General features: G+C 40.5%; 1 protein-coding gene across 2 annotated transcripts in view; it reads right to left on the bottom strand.

Annotated features, from left to right (window-relative positions):
* Nucleotides 1-1729: 1729 nt before the first annotated feature.
* Nucleotides 1730-21441, bottom strand: part of LOC309540018 (sodium channel protein type 2 subunit alpha) — a 94740-nt gene continuing 75028 nt past the window's right edge. For both annotated transcript variants that reach the window (XM_082236594.1, XM_082236595.1), the window contains exons 18-27: nt 20425-20545; nt 19049-19203; nt 16733-16906; nt 14251-14373; nt 11291-11572; nt 9619-9672; nt 8085-8222; nt 6391-6495; nt 5453-5723; nt 1730-5209 (exon numbers count right to left, since the gene is read on the bottom strand). In XM_082236594.1, coding sequence (XP_082092720.1) covers nt 4014-5209; nt 5453-5723; nt 6391-6495; nt 8085-8222; nt 9619-9672; nt 11291-11572; nt 14251-14373; nt 16733-16906; nt 19049-19203; nt 20425-20545 — 2619 coding nt within the window. In that variant the 3' untranslated portion in view covers nt 1730-4013. The remainder of the gene's footprint in view (nt 5210-5452; nt 5724-6390; nt 6496-8084; nt 8223-9618; nt 9673-11290; nt 11573-14250; nt 14374-16732; nt 16907-19048; nt 19204-20424; nt 20546-21441) is intronic.

Below are 21441 nucleotides of genomic sequence, written 5' to 3'. Positions count from 1 at the left end.
AATGCTGCATTAATTCTAGGCTTTGATCTTGTAGGGCAGGGGAAATAGTAACCAATTATCAAGCAAAACCAACTGGAGGAAGAAAAAAAACCCAACCGCAATGTGTTATATAGATATGAGAAGGATATGCACAGAGGCTTAATTTAGCCCAATCCCATTTCCTATAAATAACAATGGCTGTATAAAGTGTAAATTTGTAAGGTGCATATATAAAATATTGGTAATCTAAGGAGGGTGTCCGAATGGGGCACTTGTACTCACAAACGTGTTCCTGGGCACCCTCTATCTGCAGTTAAAATTTAGGCTTGAAACCACTCTGTTGTAGCCAGTTGGTGTTTTCCCCCCAATTCAAGCCTAACTATTGGATGGGTGGGTGCATGTGTGATAGTGTGTGTGTGTGTGTGTGTGGTTCCATGAGTGCTGCTCCAGTTTGCAAATGTGCTGACAGGACAAAAAGCACTGGTAACCTGTGATCTAAAGGCACCTTTGCACATGCCTGATTTCATCTTGATGGCTACAATAAGAAGTCAACGTTTCCTTCAGAACTGGGGTTTCATGGGCTAAATAACATGTAATGGCCAATATTCCATCTTGCTGCAGGAGACGAAAAGATGGGGAAGCAAGACCCACTCTATTACTTCTGCTGAAATACAAGCTCCATTTGGCTCTCCCCAAACTAATTCTATTTAAGATGCACGTTATAATAATTTTGCATAGTAAGAACCAGGTCCTGACTTTGCAAGTTTTCTTCTTCCCTCATCTTTTTGCCCTTTTGTATGATGTTTTCTAGATTGTAAACATGTGGGGAAGGGCTCCATTCTCTGTTACTCATCATATGTAAGATGTTTTGGGAGTCTTTCTAGCTAAAGAATGGGGTAAAAAAAGGTAAAGGGACCCCTGACCATTAGGTCCAGTCGTGGCTGACTCTGGGGTTGCGACGCTCATCTCGCTTTATTGGCCGAGGGAGCCGGCGTACAGCTTCCGGGTCATGTGACCAGCATGACTAAGCTGCTTCTGGCAAACCAGAGCAGCGCACGGAAACGCCATTTACCTTCCCGCCGGAGCAGTACCTACTTATCTGCTTGCACTTTGACGTGCTTTCGAACTGCTAGGTGGGCAGGAGCAGGGACCGAGCAACGGGAGCTCACCCCGTCGTGGGGTTTCGAACCGCCGACCTTCTGATCGGCAAGCTCTAGGCTCTGTGGTTTAATCCACAGCGCTACCTGCGTCCCAAAGAATGGGGTAAAGCCTTTTAAATAAATAAATGCCATGGACAGAACTTTCATACCATCTCAGGCATAATATCCCCGTGGAATCAGCTCACTTATAAAGCTGCAAGTCATCAAACATACAGTACCTGCATACCTGATGCAAACCTGTAAGAGGTAAGAAATGTGAAGTGAAAGTCTGTTTAGCCATTCATAATGAAAATGAGCATGATCTGTCACAAAGGGCACAGATTCAGAGAGTCGTATAGTGATGGACTATAGTGGAATAGTCCATCTATTCTACGCTTTATGGTTCAGATGTGTATCAGCATAAGGAGTCCATTTTCAGTGACATTCTCATGCCAAATGTGATGTGCTCCGGCAACTGTGTTTGAGACTGAAACATCAAAATCCTCTTATTTTTATTATATTTGTGAACATCTCTTTAAGGTCAGAATTCCAGCCATCTGAAAATATTTTGCAGTAAAAGAAAACAAAAAAACAAAGACAGAACCATCAAGTACAATAAAAAAAATGAAGTCTTTATTCTTTTGGCTCAACTGTAATGTGGCTTACCGTTCTTTATGGTAATAGCATTTTCCTGCATGCAGTTCACCAACACACAAAGTCAACAGTTTCAGTAAAAGGAGGAATTAACATTTAATTTTTGCCTGTGAATGGAATACGGGAAAAGAAAATGTCCTGGTGTGATCAGATATACAAGTTCGCTACTTGGTTCTTGTGGAGGGGGAGAAATTATAATTGTAGAACCGCATATAATATTTAGAAGACTTCTAGTGCAGCATGAATCAACAAGAATAAGAATAGTCTATGTAAACAAACACTGGAAAAGATCAAGGATTTTATGGATAATAAGACTAACTGCTTATGCAGGCAGTGCTAGGAATTCAAACAAATCTTTCCCACCACATTTCAATTACAAGTTATAGCTATTTGGAAGCAAGTGCATTTTGGACTCCATCTGAAAATTCACATTAAGATGTGTGCAAAAATACAGTACTAATTAAAAAAAAAAAGTAACCCAGAAACCTAACATTACCCCCATTCTCGCCTTTCATTATTTTTCTACTTTGTGAAGTTCTTCAATTAAAAAGTGCTATGGACAGAAAGTAAGAACTGCCTGTGACATCGACCTGAAGATCAGTTTTGTTTTGCCATTTATGTACAAAATGCTGAAAAATAAAATTGAATGACATCTGTACACTATTTATATTTTTTCTTAGAAAATCCTAACCATGTATTTGAACAGATTTAAGCAGTTTGCAACATGATGTGTACAGCTGGCTACACACTGTACAATACTCACTTAAAATTCAAGAGAAGAAAAAAGTAAGGGCAGAACAAGAAGCTTTTCTTTTCTTTTCTTTTTTTACCGGATAGCTGAAAACTATTGCTTGATGAAATGAGGAATGATATCTGGTTAAACAATTTGTTTCACTTTTACCACTGACATATGGCTTCCCATATTAGATTTCTGAACAAATCCAAGAAAAATACAGCAGCGAAGGCAAGATAAACAACATGCATCAGTGATAGCCTCCAAACTACTTATAATGGTACAGAATACATCATATTTTCCTGTTCAAGGCTTGCGAACTACAGTTATTGTGGTACATATTTGATGCAATAAATATTGTGCACAGGTCATTATTCCTTTGCTCAAACATGCACCACGGGGTTAAAAGAACTATTTACATAGACAGCATTATCTCATTGACACATACAGTGTCAATCTTGCTGAGAGCAGAAGATGGCTAAACAATACTGCAGGAGAAAGCAAAAACAAACTTATAAATGTCAGGTTCTTCTCCCCCCTCTTTTGGCCAGTTTAGTGCTCCAGATGAACACATTTTTGTTTCCTAAAGAACACTTAAACAAAAACCCCACCCAGTTTCCCCATCCAACTAGAAATTGCGTGTCAACTTGACAATGGAACGGTACATAGAGGGGGCAAAAATACCTCTGTCGAGTAACTGTTGAGTTTATGAGACTTACAGGCACATTTAAGAATTGTCAGGATGAGACGTAAAGATGTATACTTTTATTAAGCACCTCAGAATCTGGAGCCATCCTGAAACATGGAAGTATTTAAAACCCTTGTGCAAAGAAGTCTTACTTGTTTCCATGCATGGTCTATAAGTGCAGCATGCCTTCATGCAAATCACTTCTTCTGTCTGTACAAGAGAATCAGACAGAACAGCTGGTCCTCATGGTTCCCCCTGACCCTGAACCCACCCACCCCCGAACATAAAACCCATTTACAAAAATAGTCACATATAATAGTAAACAACCTGTGAATTAAAAAAATGACAACCTCACCAACACTGATTTTTTGTTTGTTTGTAAAAATATGGCAAAAGGTGGCAGTTGGAATGCAAACAGTGGATACAGTTATTGTACTTGAGTGTTTTATGTTAAACACACATAAATTCTAGGTTTGCACCTCTTGTACTGGTCCCTACAGCCTGGGTAGCCATTTTACTTTCCTCTTCAGCAGTGTCAGCTGGTAATAAAAACAGTAGCCTCCTGTCAAAGTTGCCATCCTGTTTTACACAGCAGCATGGGGATTGACGAGGGGGTCACTGTCTTGTTAATAGGCACTGACCTTAAGTATATATATAACATTTGTATATATATTTATAGATATATTTGTGTGTGTGTTTGTGTGTGTGTGTGCAAAAACAGTCAGTTTGGCATAAACCTCCACTTGGGAGTCCTTTTGAAATAATACTCTATTTTCTCAAGCTGTAAACAATTTGTCACAAAGGGAATCTTTCGCTTTGCTCATTTTTTACTGTCCCTGATATCTTTACCTTTATCTTCCTTTTCTGATTTGTCTTTTTCATATTTGTCTTTATCAGGCTTTGTAACGCTATCATAGGAAGGTGGAGAGGTGGTGGAAGGGGTCATATCATTTTTTTCGGGGGTAGAATTCTCATTCAGCTTATCAATGATCATATCTTCTTTGATAAGAGTGTCATCTCCAGCTTTGATTCGATCCTTATTAAATAGGCAGGACACTTTTTTAACTTTTATCTTTAAGAGGTAGCGCCTGAAGGCTCGCTGAATGATGACAGCAGATACGTCCTCTTGCTTTCGTTTTAAGGTGGTTGTAATTGGTTCATAAGAAGCTTTTGAAGGATTGGCTGCCATGAAGCGATCTTCCATTTGAACACGAAGGGCATCCATTTCATCACTTTCACCCAAAACACGTTTTGTGAAAGCAAACAAGATGTCAAGGCAGTGAATTCTGTCACCACTTACCATAGGCAGATCCATTGCAATAAGCTGAACTTTGTTCGGTTTTGGTATTAGAAGGGGAGGATCGAGTGAAGCTGCAAAATCGGAGAGTTTACTAAACTCTATGAATTGAGTTGCATCTGGATCAAACTTTTCCCAAACCTCATAGAACATCTCAAAGTCATCCTCGCTCAAAGGCTCAGCACTTTCTTCTGTAGCAACGCTGAAGTTCTCCAAAATCACGGCAATATACATGTTTACTACAACTAAAAATGATATAATAATGTAGCTAACGAAGAAAAAAATCCCAACGGAAGGATTGCCACAGTCTCCTTTCACTGAACTTCCTGGGTGGTCTTTGTTAGGGTCACAGTCTGGTGGCCCACTGTTGAGAATGGGAGCTAGCAACCCATCCCAGCCAGCAGAGGTGGTGATTTGGAAAAGGCAGATCATGCTGTTGCCAAAAGTTTCAAAGTTGAACATGTCATCAATTCCCACTTCTCTCTTCACGTAGGCAAAGTTGGACATTCCAAATATAGCATAGATGAACATGACCAGGAAAAGGAGAAGACCGATGTTGAACAAGGCAGGGAGAGACATCATCAAGGCAAAAAGCAGAGTGCGGATCCCTTTAGCACCCTTGATGAGACGCAGGATGCGACCTATCCTGGCAAGTCGGATCACTCGGAACAAGGTGGGTGATACGAAGTATTTCTCAATAATCTCTGCTAGGAACATACCTAAAAACAAAAATTTATAAATAGGTTACTTAAAAAGGGAGTGCAACATCTAATCTTAATAGCATGCTAAAAATTGCAACCCACCATTTAAAGTGGAAAACGATCTCTACAGTATTCAGAAAATTACAATTAGAGATTAATTAAGATATTGAAAAGGGTTTTCTTTTTCATATTTCCCATTAACTTTCCAAAATTTTCATTAACCACCATTTTAATGTTCTATTGAATTGTAATTTTTCTTACCTACAATGGATAAAATGACAACCACAAAATCAAAAATGTTCCAGCCAATGGTGAAATAATAATAGCGGAGTGAAATCAGTTTCAAGACACATTCTCCGGTGAAAAGGACTATGAAGATCAGGTTAATTCGGTATAGATTAGTTTCCATTGCATCAGTTTGGTCATCTGTTTCTACCATCATGGTGACCATGTTAAGGCAGATAAGAATCATGATGCTGATGTCAAAGGCTTGTTTTGTTACAAAATCAAAGACCATGCCTTGAAATTTGTTCTGTAGATGAAGAAAACAACGTCTTGTTGAAATATCTCATGATTTACATAGTTTACCAGTAGATACCTTGTACGGAACATTTGTAATTCATTCTACGGCAAACTGTTTAAGGTAAAACCAAATCTAGATGCACTAAGGGCCATTACTCAGTACAGTGGGAGCTGCTGAGTGGCTTACAGTCACAACTCTGCCGTAATGCAACAAGACCCTACAGTACAAAAAGGCATGAGTTTTTCCCATGCCAGTATTATCCCTCCTGGACAGGACAACACTGGCATGTGAAGGAAGTGTATCAATGGCTGCCCTGTGTGAGCTCTAAATCCTTACCTAAATGGCATAGGAACCATATAGCAGTGCCTATGTGCTGCCTACAGGCTTCCCATGGGCATCTATTAAGACAGCAGAAAGATAGAATAGATGGGCCTTTGATCTAATCCAGCAGGGATCCTCTTATGTTCTTAGTTATTTAGATACAATATTTCTCCCCCACCTTCCTAGTGCCCACTCAGGCCAGTGCCTAAAAAATACGTTCTTAATCTTGCATTGGATATAATTTTGATTGAGTGTAAATCTGTGTTCCAACTGCATTCCCACTTATTCGACATTGTTATTTAATACATAGATAGATATATAAGTAAATAATGGTTGGAAATTTAATGAGGCTTACTGCTGGCCTTGGTATTGGTTTCTGCGGTTTCTTGGACCCCAGTTTTTTCATTGCATTGTAATATTTCTTCTGCTCTTCTGTCATAAAGATGTCTTGACCTCCAAAGTAAAGGGATGAAACCAAACCTGGTTACAACCGGATACCTCTTTTTTTTTTTTTAAGCAAGCAAACAAATTTTAATTTTTTTGCATCTATTCTTACTTAACAACCAATGTCTTTCATTGGGTCTCGGCATAGGAGAAAGTGCGGGTAACTGTTCACAAGGCACAGCCCTTGCTTTCAGAGGTTTATGGGTTGAACAAAAGTAAGTCATACCCAACACCACCAACTGAAGTCAACGGACCTGATTGCTGAGGTCCAATAATTTCATTAGGTCTACACTGTGTATTCCCTAGTCTAGCCCCCCTTTCCTTTACTATTGTGGGAACTCTTATGTGCTCACATAGTAGCAACCCCTTCCAAAAATTGGCCATCCTGCCCCCTTTCTTTTGATCAGAGAAAGGATGTTAGTATGCCATTCCCTTTGTGTGAGTCTGCTTTCACCACTGAAGGAGGAGTGCTGGGAGTGGAGGCAGTGAAGAGAATCCACCACCCCCCACTTCTGCTCTGGTTGATCTGAGAATGTGGATGCAGCCCTGGTTGCACTGCTCTGTGAAGTCTTACTGCTGCGGACAGCAAGGGATTAAGATTGCACCCTAATTTATTAAGTGTAATGATGTTCAAAACAAGGGTTGCCAACTTATTTTCTAACCAGGCTCTGGTGTCTTTAATGGGTTTGTCTACTTTTACTGGTTGCTGCTGCTTCTGTGTGTGTGTTATGTACTGAGTTGAATAGGATCCAAAATGCAGCAGTCTGATTGGACCTAGAACAATAGGATTCAGAATGCAGCAGTCTGATTGGTCCACAGGAGCCACCCAATCCAGCTTCAGGTGGAAGTTTGGATTTGAAGTGAATCCGCAACCTGATTGGCCTACAGGAGAACCCCGAAATTAGCCAATCATGTGGGGTCCATTGTGTAAATAATGTATATAAAGCAGATATTCTGGGGGAACTTCCATTCCTTCTCACCACTATGAGCTGAGTAAAGAGCATGAAATTCACTCTCAACTCCGAGTATATTTCAGTGTGCAAAAACTGGCTCATTGGGTGACATTAGCAAGGGGTGAAGTTAGTTCTCATGCTCCACAATCCGCCCCCCAAAACTGTTTTCTGCACATTGTATGGCTGTCATAAGCATAGGAGCTGCTTTGCCTGGGGATTTTCATTGAAAGCCTTGCCTTTAGAGGTTGGAAAAATAATAAATTCAACAGATAAAGTACACATAGTCATAAAGTCCCTACTAAATCTCTATTTTCTTAAGGCTTTCCTGTGTCTTCAGAAGATGGCCATAAGAAATGTGTACCTCCGATATATTTTCCCCCTCTGCATCCCGCATGCCCCTCAAACTATTAGCATTCACTAATATGGTTCAACCAAAGTGAGTGACTGCACTTTGATTACGGATATAGATTTAGGATTTGTTGGAAATGAACATTCTGCACTTTTTGTGGGGGGGGGGGACTAACCTTACAAAAAATCTCCTTAAAAAACAACACAGTTGTAAATCTTGATGGCAAAAACAGCACAACAGACACTGAATCATTATTACTGAACCCTTGACAGTGTGTTCAGAACACAGCAACAGAATACTTATCTTCTTTTTTTGTTGATTAAAATTGTCTATGATGACACCAATAAATAAGTTCAAAGTGAAGAAAGATCCAAAGATGATAAAGATGACAAAGTAAAGATACATATACAGGTTATCCTCATAATGAGGTTGCTTCTCCACCTACAAAGACATTTTAAGGAAACATACATTAAGCCAACATTTAATATAATTAGCTATTATCCAGTATAATTATTTAGAATTGCCACAGAGCTGTGCTTCCCCAGAATCTATTTTGACTTCACAGCTACAAATGGAAAACTCTAAACCGAAATATATTGGTACACAACACTGAACCATTCACCTATCTTTTTGCTCTGAGTTATAATTCAACATTTTCTCTCTCTGCTCCTCCACCTTAGTTCCATTACCTATCTAGATTTCAATCTAGACTCATATGGCTTTTGCTAACTCTGTATAGAGTCGTGATTAGAGTGCTGGTCTAGGACTGGAGATGCCCAGCTTCAAATCCCACCTCAGCCATGGAACTGGATGTGTGAGAGAGGCCTTGGACAGTCACTGGCTCTATTTCTAACTCTACCTCACAGGGCCATTGTGAGGATCAAACGGGAAAGCAAATGGGAGCTGCATTGAGCTCCAGGGCAGACAGGAAGAATATAAATGTCATAAATGAATACATAAATATTGGTTAAAGGCAATCAAGGTCTACAGAATAATATATTAAAGGAATACCAGAGAAGATGGCAGATACACAAAAGGGGAAAGACAGTGGAGAAAAGCAAATAAGGAAGGAGCACGAGATAACAACAAATGCCAATTACACTGAGAAATACATGGAAAATTATTGCAGGGTGACTTTAAAAAAATAATAATAATCTAAAGTAGGGGTATCCAATGTTGGAACCTCTGGATGTTGTGGAATCCAACTCCCATCAGCCCCAGCCAGCATGTCCAATGGCTAGGGATGATGGGAGTTGTAGTCTAAAATATCTGGATGGCACCCCATTGGCACCCCTGATATAAATCTATACTGTTACCCAAGATTTGTTGTTATAAGATTCCTATTTTTGGAATGGTATCTTGCAGCGATTTTTCTGCCCACAGCTGTTCAGCAATGACAATGTGTTTGAATATCTACCTCCTAACTCTTAATGAGAACCTTTCAGTCTCATGCTGTATTGTTTTTAACACTTGATTGGAAGCCGCCCAGAGTGGCTGGGGAAACTCAGCCAGATTGGCAGGGTAGAAATAAATAATAATAATAATAATAATAATAATAATAATAATAGTTAAGGATCGAATAGAAGACAGACCGATCAGAGAGCGGAAAGTAGCAGTGGAGACTGAGGCAGGGAGAATAAGCAAGATAACCAGTGGAGACTAAGAGACAAATCAATTGTGGAGAAGTAATGGCCCTTTTGGGCCAGCAGATAGCAAATTTCAAAATAAAAGGCAGCGGCGATGTGTGGGGGAACCAACCCTGAGAAATTAGAATTGAAATAATAGTTGTGTGAAATCTGAGTGCAAAAGTGTGCTCATGCCATGGTAGTGCACTTACATTTCGTGAATCCACAGCTGCATACATAATATCCATCCAACCTTTGAAGGTGGCCTGAAAATAGAACACATTTTTTAATGCCTGCACTTTATAAACAATTTGGCAACCGAGGAACAAAAGCATACCATGTATGTATTAGGGCTGGATAAATCCGTTCAAAGTGGTCTGGGACAACATTCTATTAATTTCTAGCTGAATGAATAAGATTTAAAATACTTTACAAACTGTATGTTAGGACTGGGGAATCTGTGGCCTTCCAGATGTTGTTGGACTCCAACTCCCATCAGGCCCAGCCAGCTTCGCCAATGGTCAGATATGATAGAGTTGTAGCCCAGCAACATCTGGAGGGCCAGAAATACCCCACCCTGGAGAATTTCTTTTAAAACGTTTTGAAACATAAAAAGGTAATGCCATTGACATGCATTAATGAATGAATGCCTCTGTGTACATATTTTACAATAAAATCATAGCTTTGTGGAAGATTTGGTTAAGATTTGCACTGGACTGTGTGCTCCTATGTGTCTATTTCAGATCAAAGTTCAATACTGCCTGGACATAATGTTCCGATTTCTCAGCAATGTTGCAAATATATGCATTTTGAGCTCAGACAGTCTGCTGGTTCACTGTAGGCAGATTCCCCACTTCAATTTAATGTTAAGCTGTGTTCGGATAGCGTCTTGAAATTCTCAACTCTGTTTCTGTGCGGATGCATTGGGAAGACATAATTTTACCAAATTTTCTTAGGAGGGGAAATTCTCCCATAGGTTCTTGGTGATGGGGTTCACCTGTCAGTAGCTCAAGTTCTTTCTTTCCCTCCTAAGGTCTCATTGCTGTTGTTTGGGTGAAAGTGGTAGCAGCGATTGTAGCAGTAGAAGCAATTGCGTCAGACTCATGGCCACCATTTCCCACCCTTCACTGTGCCCCAGACTTAGCGTCATTCCACGGCACTGTGGTCGGAAAATGGTGTCTGCTGCCAAAAACATAAAAGACATAGGGAGCTGCCTTATATTACTGCTCCACCTAGCTCAGCATTGTCTGTGCCAGCTAAGAGCTGCTCTATGGGGTTTCAAACTGGAGACATTCAGTTAAGTTGTGGGTGAACATATCCGACGGCACAGCGATTCTTCAAACAGCTCTTGTTTATTCACAGGCCAGAACAGAACTGAGCTGAAGGGTTCAGTCAGCCTGCTTATATAGAGCTCCACTACAACGCTACTGTAACAACCTTCTAAAACTATCCAATCACTGAACGTCACTTTCGATCCCTTATTTGCATAACTATCTACAGTATCCCCCTGCTGGCCCAGGGTGAGAACTTCAGTACATAACACATTCCCAGTCTGACATGAAGATGCCAGGGACTGAACTAGTGACCTTCTGTATACAAAGCGGGTGCTCTGCCACAGAACAAGGGTCTTTCTCCTAAAGCTTGAATGAAAAAAATGGCGGAGAATGTTTGGAACAAACTTGGCAAAGTGGCCTTCTGTTGTGAAGTGGGAGAATGAGAAAAAGGAAAGTATTTTGGGGGAAAATCACTTCGGAGAAATTTTAGCTTAGTGGTATTTTTCCAGTAAAAATAAGACAGCATAAAAGAAAGCACAGCTAAACTTTTTTTCTTTTTTCTTTAAAGAAGAAGTTAACTTTAAGAATTCTAGGAATAACAACCACTTACTACTTGAAGCAAAGAGAGGTAACCAAGCCCCACGTTATCAAAGTTGACTTTCACATTTTTCCACCGGGCTGTTTCATTTCTTTCTATGAGCTCTTCACATTGAGTTTGGTTGTCAACTTCATCGATGCTAAACATGTCCCCTGTTGTGGTATTAATGCAGTGGTAGAACTTGCCAGCAAAGAGATTGACTCCCATAATGCTGAAGATTAACCAGAATATAAGACATACGAGAAGCACATTCATGATCGATGGAATCGCTCCCAAGAGGGCATTCACTACCACCTATAAAACAAACGACACCGTAGAAAGTAAGTTTGACTGTGTAAATGCAAAAAAAGGAGATGCTTTATCGATGTTGGGTGAGGATTTCTGAAATAAATTTTAAAGACTTCTGAAACCTTCATTATACATGTGCCCTCCATAACTCATGGAACAACTCTAATGTAAGTATGATAAAAGCCAAAGAAAGCAAGGAAGTGTAATACAATGGGGGTGGGGAAACCAGCCCGACCATTGGAACTAAGAAACAGAACATTAGGAGAGAAATGTCAACATAATCAACATTACCAAACACAGGCGCGATACACAGTTTGTATTTTCCAAACACATAAAGAGTACATCATGTAGAAAAATAAAAGCAGCAAAACATCTCATGAAAGCCAACGTTTGCAATTTGGTGAGGGAAGAGAGTTTTGCACATCTAATTTTGACAGAGTGATGCCTCTTTTTTGCTTTCAGATGGGGCATTTTGTGTAATGCCATACCCCTACAGCAGACATTTTGAGAGCAACGCTCACAATGATTTCTTAAAAGTTCAAATTAGTCTCAGAAGGTTAGCAAACCCTGGTCTAGGCCACCTAGAGCACCATACTCCAACACACAGTTGAGGTCATAGGTCAGAAGAAGTAGCTTTCAAGGAAGTTTAAGTATCCCCTTGCTTTGGCATTTCATCTCAGAACAGATCACTTTTGCCATGTGCTTCACAGAAATCTCTGCAGGCAGCTGAGAAGGATAGTCATTGTGCCATAGACAAGCAGCAGAAGTATATGAAGTATAGTTTCGCAGCCTGGTTAATATGTTACCCTGGTAACATAGTCAGCAAGGAAAACACTTCTGTGTGGCTGGAGCTCGTAACATATGCAGGCTGCAGCCACGCTGGTCATTTAAGACACTTGGTTAGCATCTGCACCAGTGCCAATAGTGCAAATCAGAGTTGTAGAATTGGAAGGTGAAAGGATGGCTGAATGTGAGTGACCCATGTGGCTGCTGTTGGCAAACGATAAATTCTGCTTCATTTTTAATTTTGGTGAGCACCCAACAGCCAGCATTTAATATAGCACTGTATTGTCTAGCACACTTTCATTACATTTCCATCCTCTCTTAAAAACAGGGTTACCCATCTTCTTTTTTAAAACGGTGATAAATAAATAAATCCACACGTACACAGACAGACAAATAAAAGTATTATTACACGGTGTAGTGGACAGCTGGCTTCAAGGCACAGGCAGTGCAGAGTCTGTGGGAAATATGTCTCTCCTTTAGCTGCATGATCAGTCACATTATTCCCTCCATTACTGCTGCATTTCAAAAGCTGACCTACATTCCCTCCTTTCTGAGTCCTGCAGCAACACCACTCCCTTGCAGTATGAATCCTTTGACAAGCTCAAAATATGGTGCCAGAGATAGGCTATCATCTGCCAGCAAGAAATGTGGAGTATAGGGCCCCAGGTATAGGTGGCACTTGAGGAGGCAAAAGGCATGCCAATTACTTTAAATTGAGGGGGCCATGCCCAATGTAGAATAGCACACATATATCAGATATTATTATTATTATTATTATTAAACTGCTAGTGCAGTTATTTTCTTTTGGATGTTAAAATACCTTCTGATGTACATTATCAAAATGTTAAAGGTTTCAGAATAGGAATGTAAACATTCAGTTTAAATACAAGAAAGCTATGGAGAATTTTTTCTTCCTGTTGGCACTCTTGGGATTTTGTCATTCTCAATCACTGGGTGTTATCTGTAAATTTGGATACCGCAACCTGATTCCAGGTCTTTGGAAGCTTACCACCATTCTGTTTCCACCTTCTGATTTCTAATAGATATTGATTCATAAGAGGAGCGATCAGCTGATCCCATGACTGTCAAGATTTGATGGAACAAACTCCTTAGTGCTACACTGAGCTCCTCCCAATATGTATTATTAATACATACATATTATTATGTGTTATGTTATATGTATTATTAATACAAATGCCTGCAAATCATATGCATGTGCACATGTATTTAGATGCATCAAGGTGAGAATACCAGATACTTAAAACCAAGCTTTTAAAATATAATCAAGAAGTTGACAATTCAGAGTTAATTTAAAAATATGGAAAGTAAAATAATACAAGAGAGGAACTGAACTTTAGTTGTTTTTTTTTAAAAAAAAACTATTTAAAAGGAATTAGTGATATATTAATTAGTGACATTTATATAGTCTATTCCAAATGTGCAAACATTTGCTGAGTTTATGCTGCAAGTTCCTGGCAGGTAAAGGTAAAGGTAAAGGGACCCCTGACCATTAGGTCCAGTCGTGACCGACTCTGGGGTTGTGGTGCTCATCTCGCTTTATTGGCTGAGGGAGCCAGCATACAGCTTCCGGGTCATGTGGCCAGCATGACTAAGCTGCTTCTGGCGAACCAGAGCAGCGCACGGAAACACCGTTTACCTTCCTATTTATCTACTTGCACTTTGACGTGCTTTCGAACTGCTAGGTTGGCAGGTAGGCTGGTATTATTCTTCTCAAGTTACAGAGAGGCTGAGAGAGAAAGCTTCTTGCTGCTCCGAGCCACTTTGTAAAATCCTGGATTTCTACCGAAAACCTTGCTGCTCATATTCTTAATATGCCATCCAGAAGATGATCGTGATGGTTTTGTACGTTACGTTAAGCTCTTTCCATGTTTTCTTACCCTCATTCCTTCAAATCGTGATAAAGCTCTTAGGGGTCTCAAAGCTCTTAAAGTCCTCAGTGATTTAATGGCGCCAAGTTCCGAGTAGCCCAAGGCATTAGCTGTTAAGCTAACTAAAGAGACCTGCACATGAAGAAAAAAGAAATTAATTTGTAAGCTATATAACATATATAAGAATCAGCACATACTTTTTCTATAACTTTGCAGAGATCATTTCAGTCATTCACTGTAGCAGAACAAATGGCACCTCATGATAAAATGGGCACAAAGGTAAATGCTTTAGTTATTCTCATTATAGAAGAGTTTGAAAAAGAATTTTGCCTTGACCCAGCTAGTGACTTTAAACAGGTTATCTGCCACTATGCAATGGCAGACCCACCAAATGTCCCTATTTTCCAGGGACGTCCTTGATTTAGAGAAGCCGTCCTGGTTTCTGATTTAATCTCGCCCAGAATGTCCCACTTTCCCTTAGGGTGTCCCGATTTTCATTGGAGAAATGTTGGAGGGTATGGAGTTATCCAACCCCCGAGCCGTCTGAAGGCAATCCTGTATAGGGATTTTTCAAAAAAATGTTTAATGTTTTATTATGTTTTTATATATGTTGGAAGCTGCCCAGAGTGTCTGGGGTAACCCAGTAAAATGTGTGGGGTATAAACAGGAAAATAGGAAAATTATCATTATGGAATGAATGAATGAATGAATGAATGAATAAATTTATTACGGTCATAGACCAGAAGAAAAAAAAAAAAAAACACAACATAAAAGGCAGCAATAATTTACAAGGGAATGATGGTGTCAGTTAAAAGTTGTAAAATTATACATAAAAACAATACACATATACACACCCACCCACCCACACACACATATACATACTCATATATGCACTACAGTGTATGTATGGGCTTAAAAAAGGGGGGGGGGCTTATCCAGGGGTCAGATCTTTTACTTTTTTACAGCTAATGCCCTCCGCTTGATCGCGGCCGCAGAAAACTTGGCCACTTTCAGTGTTACTTCTGGGTTTTTGTCTCCTAGTAGGATTTTCAGCCGCTGAGATTCAGATCGACCTGGAAATTTCTGAACGATAGGGGAGATAAACAGTAACCTGATATCCCCGTAAAGGTCGCAGTGTAACAGCACATGTGAAGCCGTTTCCACCTCCTTCAGACCACATGGGCAAACTCGTTTAGCATAGGGTGTGCCCTCGTATCTGCCCTTTAGTAAGGGACGTCCCTATTTTCATTGAAGATATGTTGGAGGAACATATGCAATGGAACATATTTTGGCAATTTAATGGTGTCTTGTGTGCAGGAAGGGTAAAGGCATGCACACTGTTTCTACAAAGTGAACAGCTTCTCCTGTATTGATGGGAAGTGCTTCTACATAATTCAATTTTCAACTGAGCAACGCTAATGCCGTTTCTAAGGGGAGGTGCAAGACCATGCTTAAAATGCCTGCCACTTGTTCCAGGGCATAATTTTCAAACCCTGAATTATGCATGCAGTTGTTTGCGTTCAGGTGTAAGACGAAGCAGAAGTGCCTGTCTTTTGAACTGGGATGTTACATCAGGCTGCATGGCAGTTTATGCAAATTTCTGCCATTAGCTTGTTGCAAGGGATTTGCTGCAGTGTTTTCTAACCAAAGCCCCCTTCTTGCATCATTCACGCAAAGGGCCTCCGTGTGGATGCAGAGCCCTGCACCTGGCCTTGTCCCAAACATTGTAACGCTTCCCCAGCCCCACCTGCAACTTCCACACGTTGAGCATGGACAACTGCAAAAGGGGAGTTTTCATATGTAGACACCTATGCGTATAGGCTTCCATCGGATCAGGGCACCCGTGGCATCACGGTTCTCAATCCATGGAAGACTAAATGTGTAGGTGTCCCTGTTGTATAGATCCATGTTGACTACAATCCAGAGTCTTGCTATGGACACCATCCACAACTTTACCATGGATTCCAAAATATAGCCCCAAAAGGTGCGCGCGCACAGAATGCTAGTGGATGGATCAGGATCTAGCTTTGGACCATGCCATTACAGGTAGATATCTCTGAAGTTTTTCTTAATGACATGGGGGGGAACACTTTTTTAAAATTAATTTCATATAGCAATTTCTTCTGTTTAACTGGTAAATTCAGCTTGTACTAGTTCGGAGTGGTTTCGTCAATGCCACAGTACGAAAATAATTACCCCAGCCAGATCGCCACACTACTAAGGCCCAAATGGCTATTTTCTGGAAGTAATTACATCCCTGGTTTCTGCAAGTAGTAGCCACACTGCTTTTGATCACATTATACCATCCTTTTATGGAATTCTGGATTAAAGTTACTCATGATTCTTGCAAATGTGTTCACTTTACCCCACAATTCGTACAAAAAAATAAGTTAAAAAAAGAATCCATGGCACAGTAACTGTAGTTAATTCACCATAACTCATTTTCATAAAGGTAGATTGCATATTCAGCTCATAGAAAAAAAATACATACATCAACAATGAGGAAATCCAGCCAGCACCAGGCATTGGTGAAATACATTTGAAAGCCATAGGCCACCCACTTCAGAAGCATTTCCAGAATGAAGATGTACGTGAAGACCTTGTCAGTATACTCCAGCATGGTCTTGATAGTCTTGCGCTGTTCAATATATATGTCTTCAAAAGCCTGTAGACAAATACACACACACATATTTGATGGATTTTAGTTTGGCATTAATCTTTGAATTATTTTTGTTTCCCTTTCTAGTATTTAAAACTTCAGTCCCCTCTTCCTCTCTGTTGTTTGACATTCACGGGGGAAGGAACGAAAACATGCTTTGCACACAGGAGGACCAAGTTACAATGTTTAGGTAGCAAGGAATGGGTCTTTTTGAGACTCTGGAGAGCTGCTACCAGCCACAGTAGAAAATATTGGGCTAGATGTACATTGTTTAACCTTCCAGAGCAGCTCCCTGTGTTCCTTTCCTCCATTCTGCAGAATTATTATAATTCAGCAATTAAGGGTCACATTGTTGGAGAGGACCTTGTGGGTTCTCTAGCACAACACCTGTACAGTGCACACAATCTAGAGCTGGAACGTTCCAAACTGATGGCTGTCTCATCTCAATTGTTTAACTTCTTACCATTAAGAAGTTTCTTCTAATGTTCAACCAAAGTCTTCTGTGACTTTATCTTCTTATATGAGACCACCCTTCAGGAATTTGGGTGAAGTAATAATAATACTTTTATTGTCAATGTACAACCTGTGTACAGTGAAATTAACCGAGTCTCCCCCCCCCCGCCAACACTCAATCTCATTGCACTCTGTGTGCTTGTCACACAGCACACCAACCCTGAAAGTCAGTTGCACTATATTATTTTCCGTTCAGCAGCCTAACTGCCCACGGATAGAAACTGTTTTTTAGCCTGTTGGTATGACTGATTATACTTCTATATCTCCTGCCCAAGGGTAGAAGATTAAAGAGGTGCTGGCCGGGGTGTGAATCGTCCCTGAGAATTTTTCTCACTCTCCTAAGGCATCGATCCCTTGTGATGTCATTTAGCGGACTCAGGGGACAGCCCATGATATCATGTGCTGTGTTCACCACCCTCTGTAAAGACTTTCTGTCTGTGGCTTTCAAGCCAACGTACCACACTGTGATACAATATGAGAGGACACTTTCTATTGTGGACCGGAGAAGGAGGTCATCAATTGTTGTTTAACATTGTTCTTTCGCAGGACCCTGAGTCGCTGTTGGGCCTTCCTAACCCCCTGAGTTATATTGTTTTTCCAAGTGAGGTCTTCACTAAGGTAAACTCCCAGGAATTTAAAGGAAGTACTACTATGTTTCCTCTTTAAAATAAACATACCCAGTTCTTTCAGCTTTTTCTCACAGTACTTGTTTTCCATGCCCTTGACAGTATTCACTGCCCTCTTCTGAACACCTTGTTTTGCCTTAAAGTGCAGCATCCATATCTACACATAATGTTCCAGATAAGTACTACTGAGGAATGAAGTGGAACAGAAAATGTCTGTTGGAACTCTTGTGTTCCCAGATACACCTGCCTGGTATGATGTCAAGACTTGTTTCAATTCATGTCAACAGATTCTAGCAGAAATAATAATAATAATAATAATAATAATAATAATAATAATAATAATAATAATTAATTGTATACCCTGCCCATCTGGCTGGGTTTTCCCCACTCCTTCTTCCTGTATCTTCATATTATTTGGCCCACTTTGCCTTTCTTGTTCTATGTGCTACCCTAATCCAACTCCTTCTGTCAGTGTACAGTGTAGCCCTGACTCATTGATAGTGATGGTGTAAAGCTATCCATAAATAGCCCAGGCATTGGAAAGAAGGTATAAACATTGGAAACAATGGAAACGAAATAAACCAAGGAGATCAGGTGAAAACCAGGGGCACCAACTTGGGCCTTATGGGGGCCATAATGTCGTGACAGGCAGGGCCTTGACTGTTGCTTCTGAGGTCTCGCAGGGTCTTGGAGGCCACGTACGAGGCCTTACGAGACCTCCAACGTTGCCTCGGAGGTTGCGTTGGAGCCCGTAGTGTGGGTGCCAAGCACCCAATTATTATTTTTTGTGGGTGCTAGGGCTCTGAAAGGGTCCTCTATGGTTGGCACCAGTAGTGAAAACTAACTGAGCCTCCTGAACATGAATATTTCTTCCCTTCTGCCTTGCCAGTGTGTGAACTCAGGAGAGCACTCGAAAAGGTGGTTATTCCATCTTTGGTCACCCTCCCCTGACACAACTCTATGGATTGCTCTCTAAGGTTCTGTGGTAAAGAACGGTTTTCAAAATTACCAGAGCACCACTGCTGAGAAGAATCATGAAGACAATAAAAGTCTCAAACCAATTATGTTCTACTATTTTGTAGCAGGTCTTCCGAAGATTCCACCATAGTTTTCCTTTCCCGTCTTCTACGCTGACTTGGCAGCACTTGAACTTCCGAACACAGCCTGGCAAAATGCGGCAGGAGGATGTGACAAATGAGAGTAGCATAGTAAGTTATTCTGAAGCTACAGTTAATTAACAACATTTTCTATGGTCAGTCTTGAGTAGAATATATTCTATACTAAAATACAGTCCTAAAATAGTTTGTCATTAAAATTAAAACTCACTCAAGTCGGCTCAGTTGTTCAGGGAGGGAGGAGGGGGAAGGAAGATAGGCCAGCTTAATCTATTTTACATGCCGTGAAATCTCCAAGTGGATCCCATTTGGAACAGATCTACTTATTTCACTGTATACTAATACAATATGTACATTGTGTCCCAACACAATACAATTTTTGAGTGTGGGATCTTATAGAAACAAAATGGCACCATTCACTCGCAAGAGTGAGGCATCACCAGGGTAGGGAGAAACCTAAAGTTTCCAGAACCCTACAATCTGCAGAGGTACAATTTCTTTTAAGAAAAAGGACAGCCCAATGAGGAGGACTGAGCATACTCAAGTGGCTACAGAATACTGGCTGACAAGTTGAGATTGAGAAATGCAACTGTGCATCCTGAAAGAAGATATGACTGACTGACACTCAGTGGCGTAGCGTGGGGAGTGCAGGGGGGGCCGGCCGCACCGGCCGCAACATCTGGGGGTTAGGGGGCGCAAATCCACGGGTTAGGGGGCGCAAATTACTTGCCTTGCCCCGGGTGCTGACAACCCACGCTACGCCACTGCTGACACTACAAACTGCAGCATTTCGTTTCTTGTGATGTATAAAGCAATTTGTGTTCCTGTTTGTGCTCTGTATAATAAGCCTGATTACGTTTGAATGAAACACACACAACTCTTCCTCATTAAGAATAAGCTAACCGTGTGCAGTTTAGAAGTAGCATCAGAGGATTAATTCTTCCCACAAAAAAATTGCCTCCACAGGACTCCGTAAGTGTGAAATCAAAAAACAAAAACACCCAAAGCATAAATATATATTAACTTGGATTACTTTTTTCTAGGAAAATTTTTTGTAAGCTGGATGTGAGAAATTTGTCAAATATTCATAGGGTTGCTGGGTCACAAGAAGCGATTCTGGGTAACAGACCAACAGTGTTTACCTTGGAAGCAAACGCTGGATCTGAAGTTGTGCACAACTTATATCATTGCTAGCATAACAGGGCAGGAATACAGATAAGCAAAAACAAAATGCTCCCCCAAAGTAGTTTCAATTTTTTATATTCCTCACCTTCCGTAAAACAGGCTTCTGGTTCAAGAGATTCTTCTGGTTCGGCTTCAGGTTGCTCTCCAACTGGGGGGACTCCAACGTCAACTGTGCTACCTTCAGATGAACTAGATGCATTTAGTTTCTGCAAATAAAAGCCCCATGTGAAACTGTTAATTACCATTCTATTTCTTATAGGACTGGGTTGCACTTAATGCATTCCAAAATGCTCTCTGTGTAATTAAGAGCTCTCAAATGAAGAGCAGAACTGTGGAGGCCAGTTTGCTTTCCTCTGTGTGAGGCCATAAGTATTATTAACCACATCAAACGGGGGGTTTCCCCCCCCCCATGATGGAAGGGTTTCGGTATATTCATAGAAGGAACCACCATTTTGAACCAATTTGCTAAGAAACTAAGCCACATACTGAACTGACAGTTCTGAAGCAACACTAATTGGTAAGATAGAGAGAGAGAGCACCATGAATTGCAGCATTTCCCCCAAGTTACGGGGAAAACTGAAGGAAGCATTTTCATGTCAGATGCAGGTACAGTATGCATATGATGCAAACTATGTTTAACCCTTTACTTCCTGTTGACATGAAAAGACAAATTATCAGTGTATAAGTACTTCTAAGTTTCTGAGGTTTCAGAAAGGAAAGCAGCGTATTAATTCCAGAGCGGGAGCCATTATTTCGCATTCTCTTTTGCCAATGCACTTGCACAGCTGAGTGTGCATTTTTTAAACTACTTTTTATTCTTGCATGGTACATATATGTGTCCTCTTTAGTACTTAGATAATCGTGTGTATTTCTACAATAGCAATTAAAACACAATTTTTCAAAAATGCTATTTTTGGAGGGAAAGAGATTGTGCCAATAATGAAAAGTGACGTCATCTAAACTTCCAACTGGTTTCCTGATGTGATTAAGGAAAGCTAGAAGGCTGCTGCATTGGCAGCAGTAGACAAATATGAGTACCATAGTGAATAAAAGTAGAGCTGATAATCGCATTCTGTAGCATTCTACAATGTTATTACCATGG

This window comes from Podarcis vaucheri (assembly GCF_965113315.1).
Source record: "Podarcis vaucheri genome assembly, chromosome: 1".
Lineage (NCBI taxonomy): Eukaryota > Metazoa > Chordata > Lepidosauria > Squamata > Lacertidae > Podarcis > Podarcis vaucheri.
Note: the sequence above shows the minus strand (reverse complement) of the source record. Positions and strands in the feature narration are given on the sequence as shown.